General features: G+C 39.7%; 1 protein-coding gene across 2 annotated transcripts in view; it reads right to left on the bottom strand.

Moving 5' to 3' along the window:
• Positions 1-20,903, bottom strand: part of SLC25A26 (solute carrier family 25 member 26) — an 875,825-nt gene that overhangs the window by 132,853 nt on the left and 722,069 nt on the right. For both annotated transcript variants that reach the window (XM_069206568.1, XM_069206569.1), the window contains exon 8: positions 11,823-11,887. In XM_069206568.1, the coding sequence (XP_069062669.1) occupies positions 11,823-11,887 (65 nt within the window). The remainder of the gene's footprint in view (positions 1-11,822; positions 11,888-20,903) is intronic.

Raw genomic sequence — 20,903 nt, 5'->3', positions numbered from 1 at the left:
GCTGAGCTAGAGGCTAAAATCCACAGCTAGGCACTTTCCAAAAAACAACTCTGTTTTCTTTAGGAAAATGTGATGTGTCCACTTTGTGTTTTGGGGCATTTCCTGTTGCTGGCGCTAAGCCTACCCACACAGGTGAGGAACCATTGTTATCGGGAGACTTAGGGGAATACAGAATAGCAAAACAAGTCTTATTGGCCCTTGTCTTTCTCTACATTTTTTCCTTCCAAATGTAAGACAGTGTGTAAAAAAAGACGTCTATTTGAGAAATAGTATGTTAGTATGGGCACCCCGGAATTCAGAGATGTGCAAATAACCACTGCTTCTGAACACCTTATCTTGTGCCCATTTTGGAAATACAAAGGTTTTCTTGATACCTATTTTTCACTCTTTATATTTCAGCGAATGGATTGCTGTATACCCGGTATAGAATGAAAACCCATTGCAAGGTGCAGCTCATTTATTGGGTCTGGGTACCTAGAGTTCTTGATGAATCTACAAGCCCTATGTATCCCCGCAACCAGAAGAGTCCAGCAGACATAATGGTATATTACTTTCAAATATTTGACATCGCAGGAAAAAGTTACAGAGTAAAACGTGGAGAAAAATGGCTGTTTTTGTTTTACCTCAATTTCAATTTTTTTTTTATTTCAGCTGTTATTTTCTGTAGGAAAACCTTGTAGGATCTACTCGAATTAGCCCTTGCTGAATTCAGAATTATGTCTACTTTTCAGGAATGTTTAGCTTTGGTTTCACACCCATTTCTGTCACTAACTGGAAGGAGGCTGAAAGCACAAAAAATAGTAAAAATGGGGTTTGTCCCAGTAAAATGCCAAAATTGTGTTGAAAAATTGGGTTTTCTGATTCAAGTCTGCCTGTTCCTGAAAGCTGGGAAGATGGTGATTTTAGCACCACCACACGCCGCCTTCTGCAGCCTTTTTTCCTATTTATTAAAACAAAATGTTTGCTGTATTTTGGCTAAGTTCTTGGTCTTCTTCAGGGGAACCCACAAACTCTGGGTACCTCTAGAATCCCTAGGATGTTAGGAAAAAAGAACGCAAATTTGGCGCGGGTAGCTTATGTGGACAAAACGTTATGAGGGCGTAAGGGCAAACTGCCCCAAATAGCCAAAAAAAGGCCTGGCACCGGAGGGGGGAAAGACCTGGCACCGAAGGGGTTAATAATACTATTGAAACAAGATCTCACACAGCGTATCCATATGTTTATATATAGGTTTACTGCTGGCACAAAATAGAAAAAAATCAATGTAAGCAGAAGAAAAATACAAATTGATTTACACAGATTTGGATGATGGTCATGCTAATGAGCCAACATCTATCTATCTATCTATGTATACGATTTTTTGCTGCTTTTATTGCACAAACTAAAGTGGTATAACAACCCATTTTTCACTGTGATCCATGAAAAATGCATGTGAAATAAAAATGTCCTTATCATAATGACAACCCCAAACCACTCAGTCGAGCTTTAACACTGCCAGGGCTACCAGTATAATGTGGAACAAAGGACCACATTATGCTGCAAAGTTATCGAAATTATGCAGTAAAATGCAAATTATGCAGCACATTCTCTGTCAGTATTATTTAATCCTCTCAGATTAAAACAATCTCCAAATTTGTCAAACTATGAGGCAAATTATGTGGCAAACTCATTAAATCCATAAGTATGGTAAATGCTGTATCCACAGCATCACCTAAATCCACTGATGCTCACTATTGCAGTGTTTTACTCACAATATATCAAAGAAAGGTAACGAAAGCCTAAACATTCTAATCCCAATCAGTGCCCATTGTTAGCTACACTTTGAAGAAAGCAGTTTTTTCAAGTTAACTACTTCATACTTTACAGTATGGTTCTATATTACAATCGCAGGGTTTTGGAGCCTTTTGCTCTCACCAACAGCCAAAACTACTGAATGAATTTACAAACAACGTCATAAGAAGCTATACTTTTACTCAGTAAACGTGGTTTTGTTGGTTTGATGTAAATCCATTAAGGAGAATTCACATGGACTTTTGTTTATATCTTAGCCATCTTAGTCCACGGGCAATTCCAAGGACTGACAATGGGCTAAAAATTTAAAAAATGCAATTTAAGTGTCCAACTGGGTGAAGGAACCTTTTGTTCTCATCGTCCACTTTTCGGACACAGACCTGGAGGACACCTACCCAACCACTCTGACTGTCTGGTTGCTAGAGTACATTATCTCTTGCAGTCACCATTGAAGGACATGGGGCACACTCACAATGTTTCCCCAAAAAATTAAGGTTAAATAAGGATGCATGGTAAGCACACCCTGATCACCTTGCCTAAGTGGGGGTATCCCACAATGAGTCTAGAGGTAGGCCTTGTGGCCAACACTTTATGTGCACAGCCTTTGGCTTTGCGCAGCAGTTATTTGTTGTCCCTGGCAGGTTAGATATTCACGGTTGGTTGAGATAAAGAAAATAGAGCCTGCAGCGGTATGAATTCCTACACCTGTAGGTATGCAAGTGCTGAGGACCAAAATGTAACTAATTCACCCATGTGAAGGGTAAAGCATTAGTGGTTAAGGAGTTAATCTGAAAGAGGTGGATTTTTAGTTTAGAAGTTTACTGAGTTGCTTGCAAATCCTATTTTTTTTTTTTTTTTTTTTTTTTAACAGTTTGCCCTTCTACCAAAACTGCTATAGAATGTGACAACAACACAACACAGAACAGCAGTTTCCAATGGGTTGATAACAAGTAGACAACCAGGTGATGGCTTTACATTAGATAGTGACACATTCATATGTCGTTAGAATTTGAAATGTGATAGTATTAACTACCTATTTACCAATATTAGAGTATTCCAGGCAGGAAGTGCTGGTTAAGAGACAATAGAAATCACAAAAATATCCATGCGCAAGCAGTTTGATGCAAAAGCAAAAGGGCAAATAAAAGAAATGCTCGCCTGCACTTGCATGGCAAGATGTAATGCAACGAGAAACAGAGGTATATTAAATTTTCTTAAAAGGAAACTTTTCCATGATAAACTTTGATTACAATTAAGTAAAGCATCCACAGAATTGAGAAGTGAAAGAGACATTTGAAACAACCAATGAAAGAACTAGAGATTCTTTCATGCAAAAATGTTATGACTGGGAAGTGACCTTTAGAAGAAAGAGTCTTGTTACATAGTAAATGACCTGGAAGAACCTAGAGTGAGGAACTCAGGTTTTGGAAAATTAATGCAAAGCATGCTGTCCTTTATACGAGATAAGAAAAATTAGGTTTGATGCAATGTGCTCAAGTTATAAAAAGACACACCAAGGGAGACCAATACATAGTTTGGTAACTCCTGTAGTTGCATGGCAAATGTAGGTCACAAAAATATCACCAAAAATATTGAGGACAAAAATATCACGTTTATATTTTATGTCTGTAAAAGTAAAATATTGACAGCACAAGTATAGAAGTCTACATTATTGTGATAAAATATGTAAGTAGAGTGAATTTTAACAATTATGCACCATATTAAGTTTAAAACATACATTAAGATTAAGAATTTTACATTAAAAAAAATACTTATAATGTAAAAATAAATAAAAAGTCTGACTTAAAAAAATAAAATAAAAAATATAATGTAAAATATCTGCAATAAATATGATAATATAATAAAAAATCAAAAAATATAATAAATATAAAATGTTAACTATAATTACACACTGAATAAGACAAATTAAAACAATTCATACAATAACATTAAAATAAAAATATTACTACAAAAAAAATGAAACCAATTTACTTTAAACTAACTTTTACAATTGAAACAATATATATATAAAATAATAAAACAATAAAAAAAAACTCAAACAAAAAATTAGACGCAACATAAGCAACAGATGGGAAAGTGTTGGACTTTAGAGGGATCAAATTTACTATTTACTCCAACATGAGCAACAGTAATGAAAGTGTTGAACTTTGAAGGAGTCAGATTTAACATTCCCACCCGACATGAGCAACAGTAGGGTAAGTGTTGGAGTTTTGAGAGCTACTATTGTTACAAACTAAGAAAACAAAACTAGCATATACAATTATACATAAAGTCATATAAAAAACGTATCAATTGAAAATGTACAAAAATAGATTACCCAAAAATCCAAAGCCCAATTCAATTGATAACAGAAAACATAACAATACACATTATTTAAAAAAATATAATAAACTAAACAAAATTATACACAAAACCTTAAACATAATACAATTATTTTATATCAAAATTGACACTAAATAATCGAATTAATCAATTAACAATTAACAATTAACAAATAAAAATACATTACCATATTTTTTTTTAATTATCTATGAATTAACTAAAAACAATTCACATAACAATTATCAAATTAACAAATTAAAAATGATTTAAAATGTATAATGTATTTAAAAAAATACTTGTAATAGTTCCGACCCTAGTCCTGGACAAACCAAACAACCCAGAAAAACTGTATAAGATTAAGTTTAAAAAAAACGTAAACTATATTACAAACTAAACAAAAAAAAACACACTAAAAATAAATAAGCATACTTGATATTAAAATAACTTGTAAAACAAAACTAATAAAACATATCTAAATAATTAAACAATACTCCTACCTTCTATATTATTAAATGATATAAAATACTTAACCATTATTCTTACCTTCTATACTGTGGTCCCACAATACTTTTGACATCACAATATTTATGTCTCACAATATTTTTTAAACATTATTTTGGCAAAATACCTCACCAGTACAGCAGGAAAAAACATCTCTTGATGACATGACTAAGGGCCTGATTACAAGTTGGGCAGTTGAACCTCTAAAACTCCAATATGGCGGTGGTGAGGAGGACGGCAAGGCGGCAGCCTCACCACTGTCGTATTATGATGTTTCCACCTGGCTGACTGGCAGAAACGTCATATTACAACGTTTCTGTTGGTCAGCCTGGGGGAAACTGCAACAGCATTGGCCTCGGCTCCCTCAGGGAAGAAGCAGCATTATATAGGTACTTGTTATTAGGATCAACCCACTTCACAGGTTTAGGAAAGACATCCACATTTTCTATATCAGGAGCCATACAGTAAGCTGATGTTTGCTTGTTATGTTCCTGTGTTTCCATAGGACACTCACATTTAGTGTCTGAATAATATTACATTCTATATAATGATATACGAGGAATGTGATGAAAACACAAAGTGAGAGACAAGAGGGACATAAGATGATGTAGATGGTGCGATACGCACACGTGAAGACATGTTTAGCTATATTAATAGTGACCCGTTTTACACTGCTTCTCCAACAACTTCATGTAACAGGAAGGGTGTTTTGAATTTGCAATTCAGTAAGTCCCACAATGGAAATGAAACATACCCTGAGGTTTGCTCACTAACATACCCTAAAGCAGTGGTCTTCAAACTTTTTAATGCCACGCCCCCCCAGTTGAAAAATAAAAATCATTGGGTCCCCCTTCAGAATTTTTCAAAATTATTTTATAAAGAAGGCCATTTTTAAATACATCTAGACCTATTTAAACATTGCAGTTAAGTACGGTTACCTTTTTAAAAATGCAATAACTGTTTTTGCTTTAAACAAAGGCCTGTTACCTGTATAATGCTTCTTTTGGCCAGAGTCTGGCACCCCCCCGGGACCACTTGAGGCCTCCCTAGTGGAGCCCGCCCCCCCCCCAGTTTGAAGACCTCTGCCCTAGAGGTTGACGTGATCCAGTAAAGTGCTTTCCTGAACTACTGCCGGAATAGATTGCAAACCTTGCAGATCTCGTAGTAGTGAGTAAACACATCATTAATGTTAGCTGAATTTCTGTTTGATGGCACATGCTCATCCCTTAGGAATTAAATACTACCTTATTCTGTCTTTTCTAATGGGTAGCAAGCTAGTAACCTAAAAGAATGTTCACCTTTCATTTTTTTGTTATTCAAAGCAGGAGTATTTAGCCTGTCTAAAGAAAACAATAAATTGTTATTTGGCCCTCAAGTTTGACCTGTATGTTTGTGATTTGTGAGGATCTTAATTTTTTATTCTAGTTCAGACTGCTTTTTCTAACGTTTGTTGGGTGCCAGCTTGTCCCTCATATTTTTAGTGCATACCCACAAAACTCCCTCCAAGCAGCCAGGTATTGTGATTGCTAAGCACATCAAATTGTGGGATAATGGAATCTTTCTTTGTCGGGAACAGTTATCTACATCAAACTACCTATTTATAATTAAATAGTAATGGATAATTTTCCGATTTGCAGTGGAGATTTAATTGAAATCTATCATCAGGATTTCATTTCATACGAATAAAATGTGAAAGCTAATTCCACATGTCAATACTCCACTGGATTTATGATTTCCTCCACAAATTGGAAGATTTTTTATCACCACACATCGGTAAAGCAGACCCTTAACTCTTGTGGACTAAGGAACAGGGTATTCGACCACAGTCCACTCCCCATAAGTGGGAAAGCCAGGATTAGAGATCGATTAATCTGTACCTTAATCAATAGCTATCCTCCCTTCTCATGTCCTTTCAGATACCTTAATCCACATATAAACTGCATAGTTAAGCAGAAGTTTTACTCTGTCCATAAAGCAATAGAGCTAAATTACGAATTCCATTAAGCCGCTTTGTTTGCCTGACATCACTGCTTTACAACCCTGTGGCAGTGCAGAAATTAACAATTTATCTGGTTGCAGTTCTTTACTATCTCGGCACCCATGCAGCTAAGACACCATCAGACGGTAGACTGAAAGGGGTCAGAAAGAAAAACAAGCATTTGCAATGCAATGGGTCTCGCATTTGCGAGAGTTAGAGCTATTACCATTGTAAACTCCTAACCCGACCTTTCTTGCCACATGAATTGAAAATGAAAAGTAATACAGTTTCACATAAGCGAACCGATTCAAAGCACCATGCATCAGTATGAAGCAGCACACAAAAGGAAAAAGAAGTTCACTGACAGTCAAACGTTTTGGCAAAAGTGCAATTAGCTATCTAACAAGGGTTATGTCCAAGGCGGTAACTAAACCACCTGAAGAAGGGACAAACGTAAAGAATTTAATTAACAAAAATAAAGGACTCTTGAAGGGCAAGCCCATGAATGCGTGATAGTAATGGGTGTGCGATGGGTGTGGTTAAAAGCCCAGCTACATACCAACACATCAGAAAAGCAGAGCTCCCCCCATGTGCTTCCCACCCACACACCCCAGTTGTGGATGGTTGGGCAATCCCTTCCCCTTCCACCCCGACCCCCCCGTGACGTCAGCACGCATCGCGCGCTGACAATCACAGAGGGGCCTCCTCCATCGCGCTGGAAGCCCAGCTTCCAGCACGATCAAAAGAGAAATGCAAAGCATTTCTCTTTCAATCACGTGGAGAAGGCCTGGAGAGGCTTCAAAGGGAAGGAAGTCTCTCTGAGCGTTTCAAAAGCTGGATTGCAAAGCAATCCGGCTTTTGAAACGCCCACTAGACACCAGGGATTTATTTATCTTTTTGAAATTGGCATAAGGGAGCGACCCCTTGGGCAAGGGTCGTTCCGAGGGGGGGCATTTTTTTTAAGGCATTTTCTGCATTATTCAGGCATTATTAGGCTGATCTGCCCCCGGGGGGGCAGAAACCTCTAGGCACCAGGGATCATTTTTAAAAAATTTTTTTTTTTTAGTTTTTTTAAGAGGTGGGGAGCGACCCCTTAGGCAAGGGTCGCTCCCCTAGGGGGCAAATTAAATTTAGGCCATTTCTGCCCCCCTTGGGGGCAGATTGGCCTATTTTTATGAGGCCAATCTGCCCCCAAGAGGGACAGAAACCACTAGACACCAGGGAGTTTTTTTTTTTTTTTTTACGGGAATTTCACTCAAGGGGAGCGACCCCTTAGGCAAGGGTCGCTCCCCTGGGGGGAACATTTATTATAGGCCATTTCTGCCCCCCCTGGGTGGCAGATCAGCCTATTTTAATTAGGCCGATCTGCCCCCAAGGGGGGCAGAAACCACTAGGCACCGGGGACTTTTTTTTTATTTTATTTTTTACAGATGCTGGAGTGGAAAATTGTATTTAGGCCATTTCTATCGGCTGCTTTTTGCTACCCCAATCTACCCCCAAAGGGGGCAGAAACCACTAGGCACTGTGGATCTTTTTTTTGTGCCAATGTCGCGCAAGGGGAGCGACCCCGTAGACAAGGGTCGCTCCCGGGTGGGGGTTGGGGGGGTAAATTTATTTTAGGCCATTGCTGCCCCCCCGGGGGCAGATCAGCCTATTGTTATTAGGCCGATCTGCCCCGGGGGGGGCAGAAACCTCTAGGCGCCAGGGCAAAAAAAAATGGGGTGTTTTTTTTTGTTTGCTTTTTTAGAGATGGGGAGCGACCCATTAGGCAAATGTCGCTCCCCTGGGGGGCAAATTGTATTTAGACCATTTGTGCCCCCCTTGGGGGCAGATCGGCCGATCTGAGGTCAATTTGCCCCCAAGGAGGGGCAGAAACCACTAGGCACCGGGGATTTTTATTTGCGCCAATGTCACGCAGGGGGTGCGACCCCGTAGGCAAGGGTCGCTCCGGAGGGGGTAGGGGGGAACGACAAATTTATTTTAGGCCATTTCTGCCCCCCCTGGGGGCAGATCGGCCTATTGTTATTAGGCAGATCTGCCCCAGGGGAGGCAGAAACCTCTAGACGCCAGGGCACATTTTTTTTTTTGTTTGTTTGTTTTTTTTAGAAATGGGGAGCGACCCATTAGGCAAGGCAATAAATTGTATTTAGACCATTTCTGCCCCCCTTGGGGGCAGATCTGGCCATTTTTTTTGTGCCAATGTCACGCAAGTGGAGCGACCCTGTAGGCAAGGGTTGCTTCCCGGGGAGCTTGGGGGGACAAATTTATTTTAGGCCATTTCTGCCCCCCCTGGGGCCGGCTGAGCTATAGGCCAAAATCCACAGGTAGGCACTTTGTAAAAAACACCTCTGTTTTCTGTGAAAAAATGTGATGTGTCCACGTTGTGTTTTGGGCCATTTCATTTCGTGGGCGCTAGGCCTACCCACACAAGTGAGGTATCATTTTTATCTGGAGACTTGGGGAAACGCTGGGTGGAAGGAAATTTGTGGCTCCTCTCAGATTCCAGAACTTTCTGTCACCAAAATGTGAGGAAAACGTGTTTTGTTAGCCAAATTTTGAGGTTTGCAAAGGATTCTGGGTAACAGAACCCGGTGAGAGCCCCACAAGTCACCCCATCTTGGATTCCCCTAGGTCTCTAGTTTTCAAAAATGCACAGGTTTGGTAGGTTTCCCTAGGTGCCGGCTGAGCTAGAGGCCAAAATCTACAGGTAGGCACTTTGCAAAAAACACCTCTGTTTTCTGTAAAAAAATGTGATGTGTCCACGTTGTGTTTTGGGGCATTTCCTGTCGCGGGCGCTAGGCATACCCACACAAGTGAAGTATCATTTTTATCGGGAGACTTGGGGGAATGCTGGGTGGAAGGAAATTTGTGGCTCCTCTCAGATTCCAGAACTTTCTGTCACCGAAATGTGAGGAAAATGTGTTTTTTTTTTAGCCAAATTTTGAAGTTTGCAAAGGATTCTGGGTAACAGAACCTGGTGAGAGCCCCACAAGTCACCCCATCTTGGATTCCCCTAGGTCTCTAGTTTTCAGAAATGCACAGGTTTGTAGGTTTCCCTAGGTGCCGGCTGAGCTCGAGGCCAAAATCTACAGGTAGGCACTTTGCAAAAAACACCTCTGTTTTCTGTCAAAAAATGTGATGTGTCCAAGTTGTGTTTTGGGGCATTTCCTGTCGCGGGCGCTAGGCATACCCACACAAGTGAGGTATCATTTTTATCGGGAGACTTGGGGGAATGCTGGGTGGAAGTAAATTTGTGGCTCCTCTCAGATTCCAGAACTTTCTGTCACCGAAATGTGAGGATTTTTTTTTTTTTTTAGCCAAATTTTGAAGTTTGCAAAGGATTCTGGGTAACAGAACCTGGTGAGAGCCCCACAAGTCAACCCATCTTGGATTCCCCTAGGTCTCTAGTTTTCAGAAATGCACAGGTTTGTAGGTTTCCCTAGGTGCCGGCTGAGCTAGAGGCCAAAATCTACAGGTAGGCACTTTGCAAAAAACACCTCTGTTTTCTGTCAAAAAATGTGATGTGTCCACGTTGTGTTTTGTGGCATTTCCTGTCGCGGGCACTAGGCCTACCCACACAAGTGAGGTATCATGTTTATCGGGAGACTTAGGGGAACATAGAATAGCAAAACAAGTGTTATTGCCCCTTGTCTTTCTCTACATTTTTTCCTTCCAAATATAAGAGAGTGTGTAAAAAAGACGTCTATTTGAGAAATGCCCTGTAATTCACATGCTAGTATGGGCACCCTGGAATTCAGAGATGTGCAAATAACCACTGCTCCTCAACACCTTATCTTGTGCCCATTTTGGAAATACAAAGGTTTTCTTGATAGCTATTTTTCACTCTTTATATTTCAGCAAATGAATTGCTGTATACCCGGTATAGAATGAAAACCCACTGCAGGGTGCAGCTCATTTATTGGCTCTGGGTACCTAGGGTTCTTGATGAACCTACAGCCCTATATATATCCGCAACCAGAAGAGTGCAGCAGACGTAACGGTATATTGCTTTCAAAAATCTGACATTGCAGGAAAAAGTTACAGAGCAAAACGTAGAGAACAATTGCTGTTTTTTTCTCCTCAATTTCAATTTTCTTTTTTTTTTCAGTTGTTATTTTCTGTAGGAAACCCTTGTAGGATCTACACCAATTACCCCTTGCTGAATTCAGAATTTGTCTACTTTTCAGAAATGTTTCGGTATCTGGGATCCAGCGTTGGTTTCACGCCCATTTTTGTCACTGACTGGAAGGAGCCTGAAAGCACAAAAAATCGTAAAAATGGGGTATGTCCCAGTAAAATGCCACATTTGTGTTGAAAAATTGGGTTTTCTGATTCAAGTCTGCCTGTTCCTGAAAGCTGGGAAGCTGGTGATTTTAGCACCGCACACCCTTTGTTGATGCCATTTTCAGGGGAAAAAACGCAAGCCTTCTTCTGCAGCCCCCTTTTCCCATTTAAAAAAAAAAAAAAAAAAATTCACTGTATTTTGGCTAATTTCTTGGCCTCCTTCAGGGGAACCCACAAAGTCTGGGTACCTCTAGAATCCCTATGATGTTGGACAAAAAGGACGCAAATTTGGCTTGGCTAACTTATGTGGACAAAAAGTTATGAGGGCCTAAGCGCGAACTGCCCCAAATAGCCAAAAAAAGGCCTGGCACAGGAGGGGGAAAAGGCCTGGCAGCTAAGGGGTTAATATTGTTTTGACCACGTACAGAGCTCACCTGCCTTTTGGTTTGCGCTACAGAAATACCATATACATAGATGCATACATATGGTTTTAAATCTGAACAGAATTACATTTTCAATTTTTATAATGGCTGTGAATGTTTAATAACGCTTGATTTTTAAAACTGAGCATTATGATTTTAACATTTCAGAAGCTAGGTGCATGTAAATTAACACAAAGAGTTGACAGTTTTAAAAATACTTAAATGTTTCCACAGAGAAGCACTCCTGTGACAACTGGTTCTGCAAACAGCCAGTCTATTAAATGTGCCTGTAAATAATCATTCACATGTGTAACTGAAAGTGATACGTTATGAAACAGTGTCATGCTAAGCGTTAATTCCCGAAGGAAGGGACTCAAATGCCTCTCTTTATTGACAGTAAAAGTAAACACATAAATGATTTGGGCAGTCCCATTCTCTTAGTAATTGATTCTTGGTGTCATGTGTGCCGAAATAGGTCACTACAGTATTTTGCTACTGCTTACCTGTGCCAGCATTATTCGTGTCTTAGCTACGTCAAGAGGGGTGGTGACTGCTGCTGCACATCCGCCTGAATGGATCGTAAAAACAAACAAAGCATTAAGAAAAGTTTGCTATTGGTACACATCCGTCACATCCAACACGAACAATGCCCCCTGCCAAAACGTTGCTCTATTGGGAAACACAGAGATCTCTAAATATGCTAATACTTTGTCCGGTTATTTTCTCACTGAGAAATAGTTTTCCGCATGTGGCTCCAATATACATCAAGAGATAGACTTTCTGGATGAATCCCTAGTGAATCAGTAAGTAAGTTTATTGTTTACTTAAAACCATGACTATTTCTAAAATATAAAATACAGTCACAGCCCTGGTAGTTCAGCATTTGCAACCTTGTTGATTCAGACATACCCCTGTTAATTATTTCTATGTTCCTTAATACATATAAAACACAATGTGATGACTCAATCAAGCTGTCCAGCAACCCATAAAAAATAATTTGTTTCTTAAAAACATTGCTCATCCTGATTACACATAAAACATCTTTTAATACCATTGGATATCAAACACTTATCCTAAAAGATTTCATCTTATAATTTCACCCAATCTTTCCAGTGCCTCACCGCTTCATTGACATACTGTAATAAGTATTGACACTTAATTTTGTACAATGAACACCACAAACACAGTTGAGTCGGGTGTTCCTGAGCTCTTCCAGTACCCTGAGATGTTATAAAAATACAAATGTCTAAAAAGTGCTGAGTGCATAAGAGTTAAATACTTAGACAATGCGTAGAAATCCTATTAAGGGCTCTTGGCTTCTTCCTTCAAAAGTTTCCAAAATGTTACAAATAACTGAGGATATGGCCCACTTAGGCATACGACAATTGTACTCTGACATTTCCTAATCCCTATCATACAAACATAGTAAACAGCCAGTAGGCTCCCAGACACAATCAACCAATGCCCAGAGATGTTAGTAAGGTGCAAACATCGGAAAAGTGTGAAGTGCATAAAAATTAAAGACTTAGACAAGGTGCGGTGGTCCTATTCAAAACTTTGCTTGCTTCCTTCAAAAATTTCAGAAATCTTACAGATAATTGGAGGTAAACCCCACTTAAACATGCAACGATTGCACTCTGGCACTTACTAATCCCTAGCATTCGAAGCGTGGGAACCAACCAAAAGGCTCTCAATCGCCGCACACTATAATCAGTAATAATTATTCTAATTTATACATGCATAATCTACAGTGCAAATCTTCTGAGCTCTTCAAGCGGCCATATTTGTAGGCTTTTAAGGGCATAATTCCGCACCTCCGTCTGATTAGATCTTTTTTTTCCAACCCAGTTTCACAGAGCTAGATAGATAAAGTGCCCTACCTGGAGACTGACAAAAAGTGCTAAATAAATCGGCGTGAGCCTTTGTGGCCAGACCCAGTCTATCTTTCTCTGTGGATGTCAACCTTGTGTTTTTTATTAGCAACTTAGCTTGTTGCCTTAGAGGAAGATTTAAGATAATAATTTAATTGACTCCGGCAGCAGAAATAGATTTTGGCATATTCCTTCCATGAGAACTTGCTATTCTGCATGCTTGACCAGATCAAAGTTCTCAACGAGCCATGGGGGGTTGCTTTAAGCTTCGTGTAATCATTTAGAAATCTAGTTTCCATCATGATTGTTTGCTTACTTAAACTGACTTCTAATCAAATTTGTGAGGACGGGGATGCACCCGGGAACCGCAATAATCATCTGTAGCATTGGCACTGTGTCTTATATAGGCAGGAGCCAGGCCTACTTTTAAAGATCATCGAGCCATATGCCAATGTTTGAATAAGCTTTGCATCTATTACTCTGCAAATTGCAGTCAAATCTGGTCCTGACATTTGTTTCACTGGTGAAAACTGATGTACATAGCTACCACCATTCCTTTAATGGATTCAAGTTGAGCATGGTGTGAACCTCTCAAATTAAAATAAACAACTAAATATTTGAAGCTGGAAACCAGCTCAATTTTGGTCTGGTCCAATACAAAGCAATTTTTCCTGACCTTCCTTCTCCCAAAAACCATCATTTTAGTCTTAGAGATATGATGGAAATTATATTTTCATTTCAATAATGTGATAGGGCCCACAGCAATCGTCGCATGCCTACTGCAATGTGATCAAAGAGGATAGTGTTGTCAGCGTACTACAAACATTGCAAATGTACACCATCTAACTTGGGTAGGAAGCATTGACTCCCGCCAGAGCACTATTAAGGCCTGCCAAATATAAATTAAATAGCAAGGAGGCAAATATGCGTCACTGTTGAAGCTCTTGAGCTGTCCAGATCTTTTACATCACTCTGCTCTCCGAGACCTTAACTCTTACCCAGGTTTTAACATACAAGCTCATGATTGCTCGTAATAGTGAGGATGGAATACCCCAATTATAAAGCTTTCGCCACAACCTTACCCTGTCCACTTTATCCAAAGCGGTCGTATAATCGATAAAGGCGGTATACATAGTTGGAGCTTACTTTTGATTCGCTTCCTTGATCAATGTGGAGAGGCTCACCAAATTATCCCCTGTTTTTGTATTTGGGATGAGTGAGTTGGTAGTAGCCCATTTTTCAAGTTCAGCATTAAGTATTTTTGTCTTGATGTAGACATTTCCTGTCTACATTAAGAAGAGCCATAAGTCGAAAATTGGCTGGCTGATCAGGAGAGCCCTTTTCATTAACTGGAGATAATATTGAACCCCTCCAAGTATCTGGAACGTCATTTTTTATTAAGACATGGATTGTATAATGGACATAAAAGGTGTATCAACACTTCCTGAGCAACTTTGAAAAACTTGGCTGACAGCTCGATAGGACCAGAGGCGCCTGCAGGATGTAAGGAGGATATTGGTAATCGTAAAACATTCTTTTTAATCAATTCACAGTCCCTATTCCCCTATGCTCTTCCTGCTGACTAGCCAGGTGTGAGCCATAGGGATTCAAAACATACTGCATCAAGTTGCTGGCTGATATAGAAGGCTGAACTTTCGGAGCGGCCCCACTAGACCTTTGCTGCACCAGTCTAAAAAATGTACTAGAGTTATTTAGCTTTAATGCCTCATGTAAATCCACCCAATGTTTTCCTCTCTGTGCTGTGTCAAGGCCTATAATTTTACTTTATAGGTCTTTCTTATTTGACGTATCTCCTCCATGTGAGCACTTGAATTGGTGAAAATCAGACTCTTTCTCAAGCAGTTGTTCAGCTGTTGCTTGAGCATTCTAAGTTCATGACACCAGTGCTTAAACGAGGGGGCCTTACATGCCCCCTGCACCCTCGGAATGTGCGCTTTCTACCATGGGCAGTGCAGAATTCCCACTGTGGACCCGTCCCTGACTTTCTATCGGCCTTTCCATGGCGGGGTCTCCACCATGGAAAGGCCGATGGATGGGCAAGTCATAATCAACAAGGCAGTCCCAAACTCAGCACTGCTGTGGCAGACCAAGACTTGCAACGCCAGCAACCTGTTGGCATCTCTGATCCTGGTGGTGGCGGCGGCGTGCTGGTGGTCCAACTGCCAGCATTGTAATGTGGAGGTCGGACCACCAAGGTTGCGGCCGTCCAACCACCACCGTGGACACGAACTCTTAATGAGGCACCTAATTGCTTGACTGAAAAAACTGCACCTTCTTATCAGAAGTCAAATCTCTAGTCATCCCGCACATCCCCTTCATTAGTCACCACAGTAGAGCAGCTACTATTCCAACTCCACTACTTCAAAATATACTTACACTGCTCTCTACAAAAGCTCCTGGACCTAGAAACTAGACTCTTATAGCAGAAGTGAAATCTCTATCAATGTCCCATCTCAGTGTTTATCTTTGAAAGCAGTTTCAGGTATCAGCTACACTCTCCTTTACCTCCTACTCAAACAATGACAAATGGAGTGTCATCCCTCAAAGCAACCAGATGATCTCCACAAACCCTGGAAAGGACACAGCCCAAGTCCTTCTAGCCTCATCATCACATTTTCTGGGTACCAGCACAATTGTTAAGTGAGACAAAAACTGTGGAGGGTCATTCAGTTAGGGGATTGTCACATTTCAGAGCCTTCAGGAGGATTTATAGATTGTTTATGACAAGGACCGTATCTTAGAACTAGTATTTAAGAAACATCTAGAGGCTGCAAGAAGCAGTGAGAACTCAGTTAGAGACAGAGAGTAAAGCTTACATAACAAGTGGGGTGGCATTACAGATATGGTAATCTAACACTGATTATCAACTTACAACAATAGTATCCATAATTCCAAGTTGTAATGTTACCAGGGAATTATTAAAAAATCTCCTAATGATTCCCTACCGAATGAGGAAGAACCGCTGGTAGCAGTTCTTCCTGCACTAATTTAGGAATGATATTGCCCAATTCCAGACTCTGTGTGTGGACTAATTCCACTAGAGTTAACACTGTAGAATTATCCAGAGTCGCGACCTGTAATATGGCATCCCCCAGATTACCGATTTGGGTGGGATCTAATATTCACACCCAAATCAATATTTTGAATGAAATTGTGATGGGTGCATCAGTGGTTGGACATCAGGGTGCATCCTTCACTTTCTTGCCCTGAAAAGTGGAGTGTCAAAACATGCACTATATCACTTAAGGGTTTCATCAACACAACCTCAGAAAGAGGCACATTGGAGTGAAAGTCAATAGAATGGGTCACCCCTTGTTTACAAGGAGACCTTTCAAAAGCACTGATCCATCTTATCGTAGTCATCACTGTTCACGTAAATGAGAAGCAACATTTTAATGATGCTGATGGCAAACTACTCCAGGAGACCAAAAAAGGGAGCCTTCTTACTTTCTAGTGGTTGCATTTCAAGGAGATACAAGGGATGAAGGAAACTACCTTCTCCCTTTAAGACTAGAACTATTTGATGCCTCTCTTTACTTTAAATCACTCTAGTCTGACTAACACAGAAAGCTTTGAAGAACAAATATACAGTTATAGAAGAGCAGGAATTTTCTCTCCTAAATGCAAGAGAAAACGACAGATCAGCACCAACTGTGACGAAAAATACAGTTCTTTCAGGTTTAGCATACAAAAAAGAAAGTTCTCCCGCAGTCATGATTATGCCAATCTGCGACCTGACCACATACCAAGGGATGGAGATGATTACCCTAACACTGAAGTAAACAGTGTGCACAAGGGACTGAAAATTGCATCCTAATGTATTCCTTTTGATGTGCGTATTATTACGTCTAAACCATATCAAAGTGTTTCACTCTTCTGAGGTGGCAGTGCCTAGATGCTTGTGGATGCAGGTGCCAGCATTCCAACCTCTGCATGACCATTAAAACCTGCACACCTTGAACTGGTCCTTGGAGGTCAGATGAAAGCTAAAAGAGGAGCAGGGAATTAATGCACTCGAGCACAGCGACTTTGGACAGGAACTCCATGAGCTATATACCTTGCCGTGCACTGTATCAACCACAAACCATGTGGCAGGCCCGGAGAACCTTAGAAGCTGCTAATTCGCTGTGCATGCCACAGCCCTGTGTGAAAAATGACATAATGTGCATCTTAGAAATAGGCCCACTTATGTGCACCTAGGTAAGTAGGCCAGCAATCTAATATGTACATCAAACTGTCCTAAGGATATGGGCTTATGATTGCCATATATTTGTGCCTAAACCTCCTAACGTTGTCTGAACCAAGAGCAGATACTCCTTTCTGTTGTGAACTGAACACCTATTTTAAAACACAGTAGGGGAAGTAAGGTGCAGGGTATTGGTGAAGGGACAAAACCATGACTGGATGAGTCAGTCTCAGTAGATTCTCCTGTGCTGAAAATCAGTGTACCCAAACTCTGCCACTCGAGGAACTCCACGTAGAGCGGTGGAGTTTTTTCAGCACTTCGGGGAGTTCACACGCAGCAGAACTCCGCGAACTCAGCCCAGGCCTAGTATTTTCCTGTACATTCAAAGTAATGCTTAGTTAAGTGTTCGTCAGAATATGTGGAGGATATGATGAATGAAGGATCTGTTGCTAGAGAGTGACTATTAATTTACTCTTATTTCAGACCCTTTTTCCAGAAAGATACACTTTCTCTCACTGCCAACAGGACATGAGTTTGATCTGGTCATTCAAAACATTCCAATATTATGCATCATTAAAAATTGTGTAGAGACTTTAACATCCCTACACTATCCTCCTGCAGCCTTGTTAGAGATTTTAACTTCAAACTGAAGGACAATGTATGTATTCTGGGAAAAGAATGCTGGTTCTTTTTCTCCACTCGTACTTGTTTTTTATTCCGAATGCTTAGTTTTGTTGAGTTGTTGTTTCATATTCTAAAGAGGTTTTAATTTTTAATCATAATTGTAGTACTGTGAGCACGGCTGGTATTAGTATTTTCTAAGGTTTCATTTTTTTGCTGACTGCCACAAATTCGGATATCAATTCAATGTAATTATGTACCTTCGGTCGCATTTATTTTGTCCCAGCGGTTTAAATCATAATTATTATGCATTCAAAAAGTACATGTTCTAAAAGTTTACAGTCAAAAGGGAGAATTTTGCAATCGGAATCCGCATTTCATTTTCAGTCCTTTCATTTGACTCAAGAGGGTTGACATAGTTGGTAGGTGAGATTGGAGATATTGGAAGAAAGGAGGAGGGTTGGTGGGATTCCGGATTAAATACTTGTGCCAACCAGGATGATGGGGTGTGTTTTCTAGATTAGCACCCGATCGTGGGTGAAAGTGACTTCTACAGTGACTGTCATTCTGTTCCATTTCTCGGAATGGTTATCCAATAACTTATTCAAAGGCCTAGATAGAGCACATTTGTGGGTATTTTCAAATTGGTTTAAATGGTCGCTAAATAAATATGAATATTTATCTTGTTGAATGTGTGTGGTTCTCTCATTAAATGACAGATTCTACTCTTAACTTCTTATTTCATGTAAGAGGTATTCCGCAATTTGTGGAGTAGCATATATACTTCTTGTCCACCACTATCTATTTTATCTTACATAAGAGAATGTTGGCATTAGCAGAGAAAAACCACATAATTGCCCATTGTTTTGATACAGAAGATTTTGAGCCATGGAGAAAATTTATTTTGAGCAAGTACCTTTCACTAAATTTTAGAGTTTTTACGCTTATCTATAAAACAAAAACATAACTACTAGATGAATTTACAATTGATGTGGTTCTCTTTACAAGATGTATATGTATTTGAAACTTACAAAATCGCTGAAACGCTCCTTCATGCGTATGCTTTAAGTTAGATACTCATTTCTCCAGCCTTTGCCAACTGATATTTTCTCATCAGATGTTTCATTTGCTGTTTTAGGTTTTGTGACTGTAGGAACCTTCCTTAAAACATTAGGATTATGGCTTCACTAACTATGATAGGACCGATTGCCATTTCAAAATAACCATTTAAATACACTGATTTGGTTATTGTGAAAATGTTGACAGTGGGTCTTTTAACAATTTGTCCTCATCAATATGTGGTCTGTAATAGGTAACAAGTGTTAATATACTCTAACTCTAAAGAGAAACCTGGAGCCATGAATACCCATTTCTATCATCTATCCCTTGAGGTTGCAATAACTTTCATTTATAAAATATCATAAATATAATTATGCCTTGCACATGACCATTGCTTTAATTGTGGACAACCTACCTTATATAAATCTTTTTTTCATTCATTTTATCCCTGGTCTCACCAGTGTGATTTCTTGTAAAATTTCTACAGCTACCTCTAGAGGCTTTGGTGGAGACCACCAGATTTAGATGCATCAAGAACTGGAATAGACGTGCTGAACGTGGACACTGTCGGTGGCTAGAAGCTCTACAGCAGAAAGGACACTGATGTAACCAGAAGAAATAGGACATGTGGATCACCACATAACCCTCTAGAAAGAAACACTAATAATCTCTTAGCACATAGACAATTTATCCAAGCAAACTGGGGAACAAGATGTACAAAGTTTTAGTATCCATTAAGGTGATACATTTGGAGACGATTTTGTCAAATAATCCCTGGGAAAGAAAAAAAATGAACCATTGTACTAAAGGTATTCTGAGGGTTACAGTGTTTACTGGGAACTGACTTCTGTAGATTAGTTATGATCCATGAACCAGGATCTGATTCTAATCAGATGGTGTATGTTAAACTAAAAGAGGCGCACTGCCGAGACCTATAAATGTGTACGCGGAACCAGGGAAAGCAAAGGTGTTCAAATTATTTATATAGAAAATCACAAAAATGTCCCACATACTTTCATCACAGGGCACGTCCATCACTCCAATATATAGCAATGACCTTAATGCTAAACTAGAAGCCTGGGTTGAGAAACTGAAGCATTATGTGAAGCAAATGACGTTCTGCTATACCTTCTACTCAACACAAAAAAAACAGGTGGAAAGCTGTTGCGTAAAAGATATGTTAGTCTAGGCCAGGATCTATCTGCAAAATGAGGCTAAAGCTATATCCACCTATTACATCTTTGAGGTCCTTGCAGTCCTTGACATGTGTGATGACACTGCTACCAAATGCAACCTAGGAAATTATAGTTATCCTCTACTGATGAACTGAAAGGCGATATTAATGATGGGAAAGAGGACGAGGCAGTCCTATAGGAAACTATGAAATGCAGTGAGAATTTGCTAAAGGGTAAATTGGATCTGGGAGGAACGTGCCAAGGTAAGGATAAGAGAACCCATTATGGCTGTGATGAAGGGATGTGGTTTTGTTAATATGGCCATTTTAAACTATAATTGAACCGATCTAGTGAAGAAAGGAGTAAGGGGAGGTGTAAAAGAACAGAGGCATAAATCTTGGTACTGATTATTGCTTTGTCGCTGCATGCTCAGGGGTGAAAGATGATCTTCTGTTTTTTTGATATATGAACTCCACTGAACATTAAAACATCAGAAAATTAAGCAAAACATACATAATGATGATAAAGGCAAAACATGGACTGTTTAGGAGCTCAGAGTGTTGCCCCTGAAAATAATTCACAAAAATATTGTATTATGTACCTCTGGGGACGAGGACATCCGATCAGTATTCAAAGGTAATAATTACAAAA

Source organism: Pleurodeles waltl, chromosome 9, assembly GCF_031143425.1.
Source record: "Pleurodeles waltl isolate 20211129_DDA chromosome 9, aPleWal1.hap1.20221129, whole genome shotgun sequence".
Taxonomy (NCBI): domain Eukaryota; kingdom Metazoa; phylum Chordata; class Amphibia; order Caudata; family Salamandridae; genus Pleurodeles; species Pleurodeles waltl.
The sequence above is the reverse complement of the archived record's forward strand: the minus strand, read 5'-3'. Positions and strand labels throughout refer to the sequence as shown.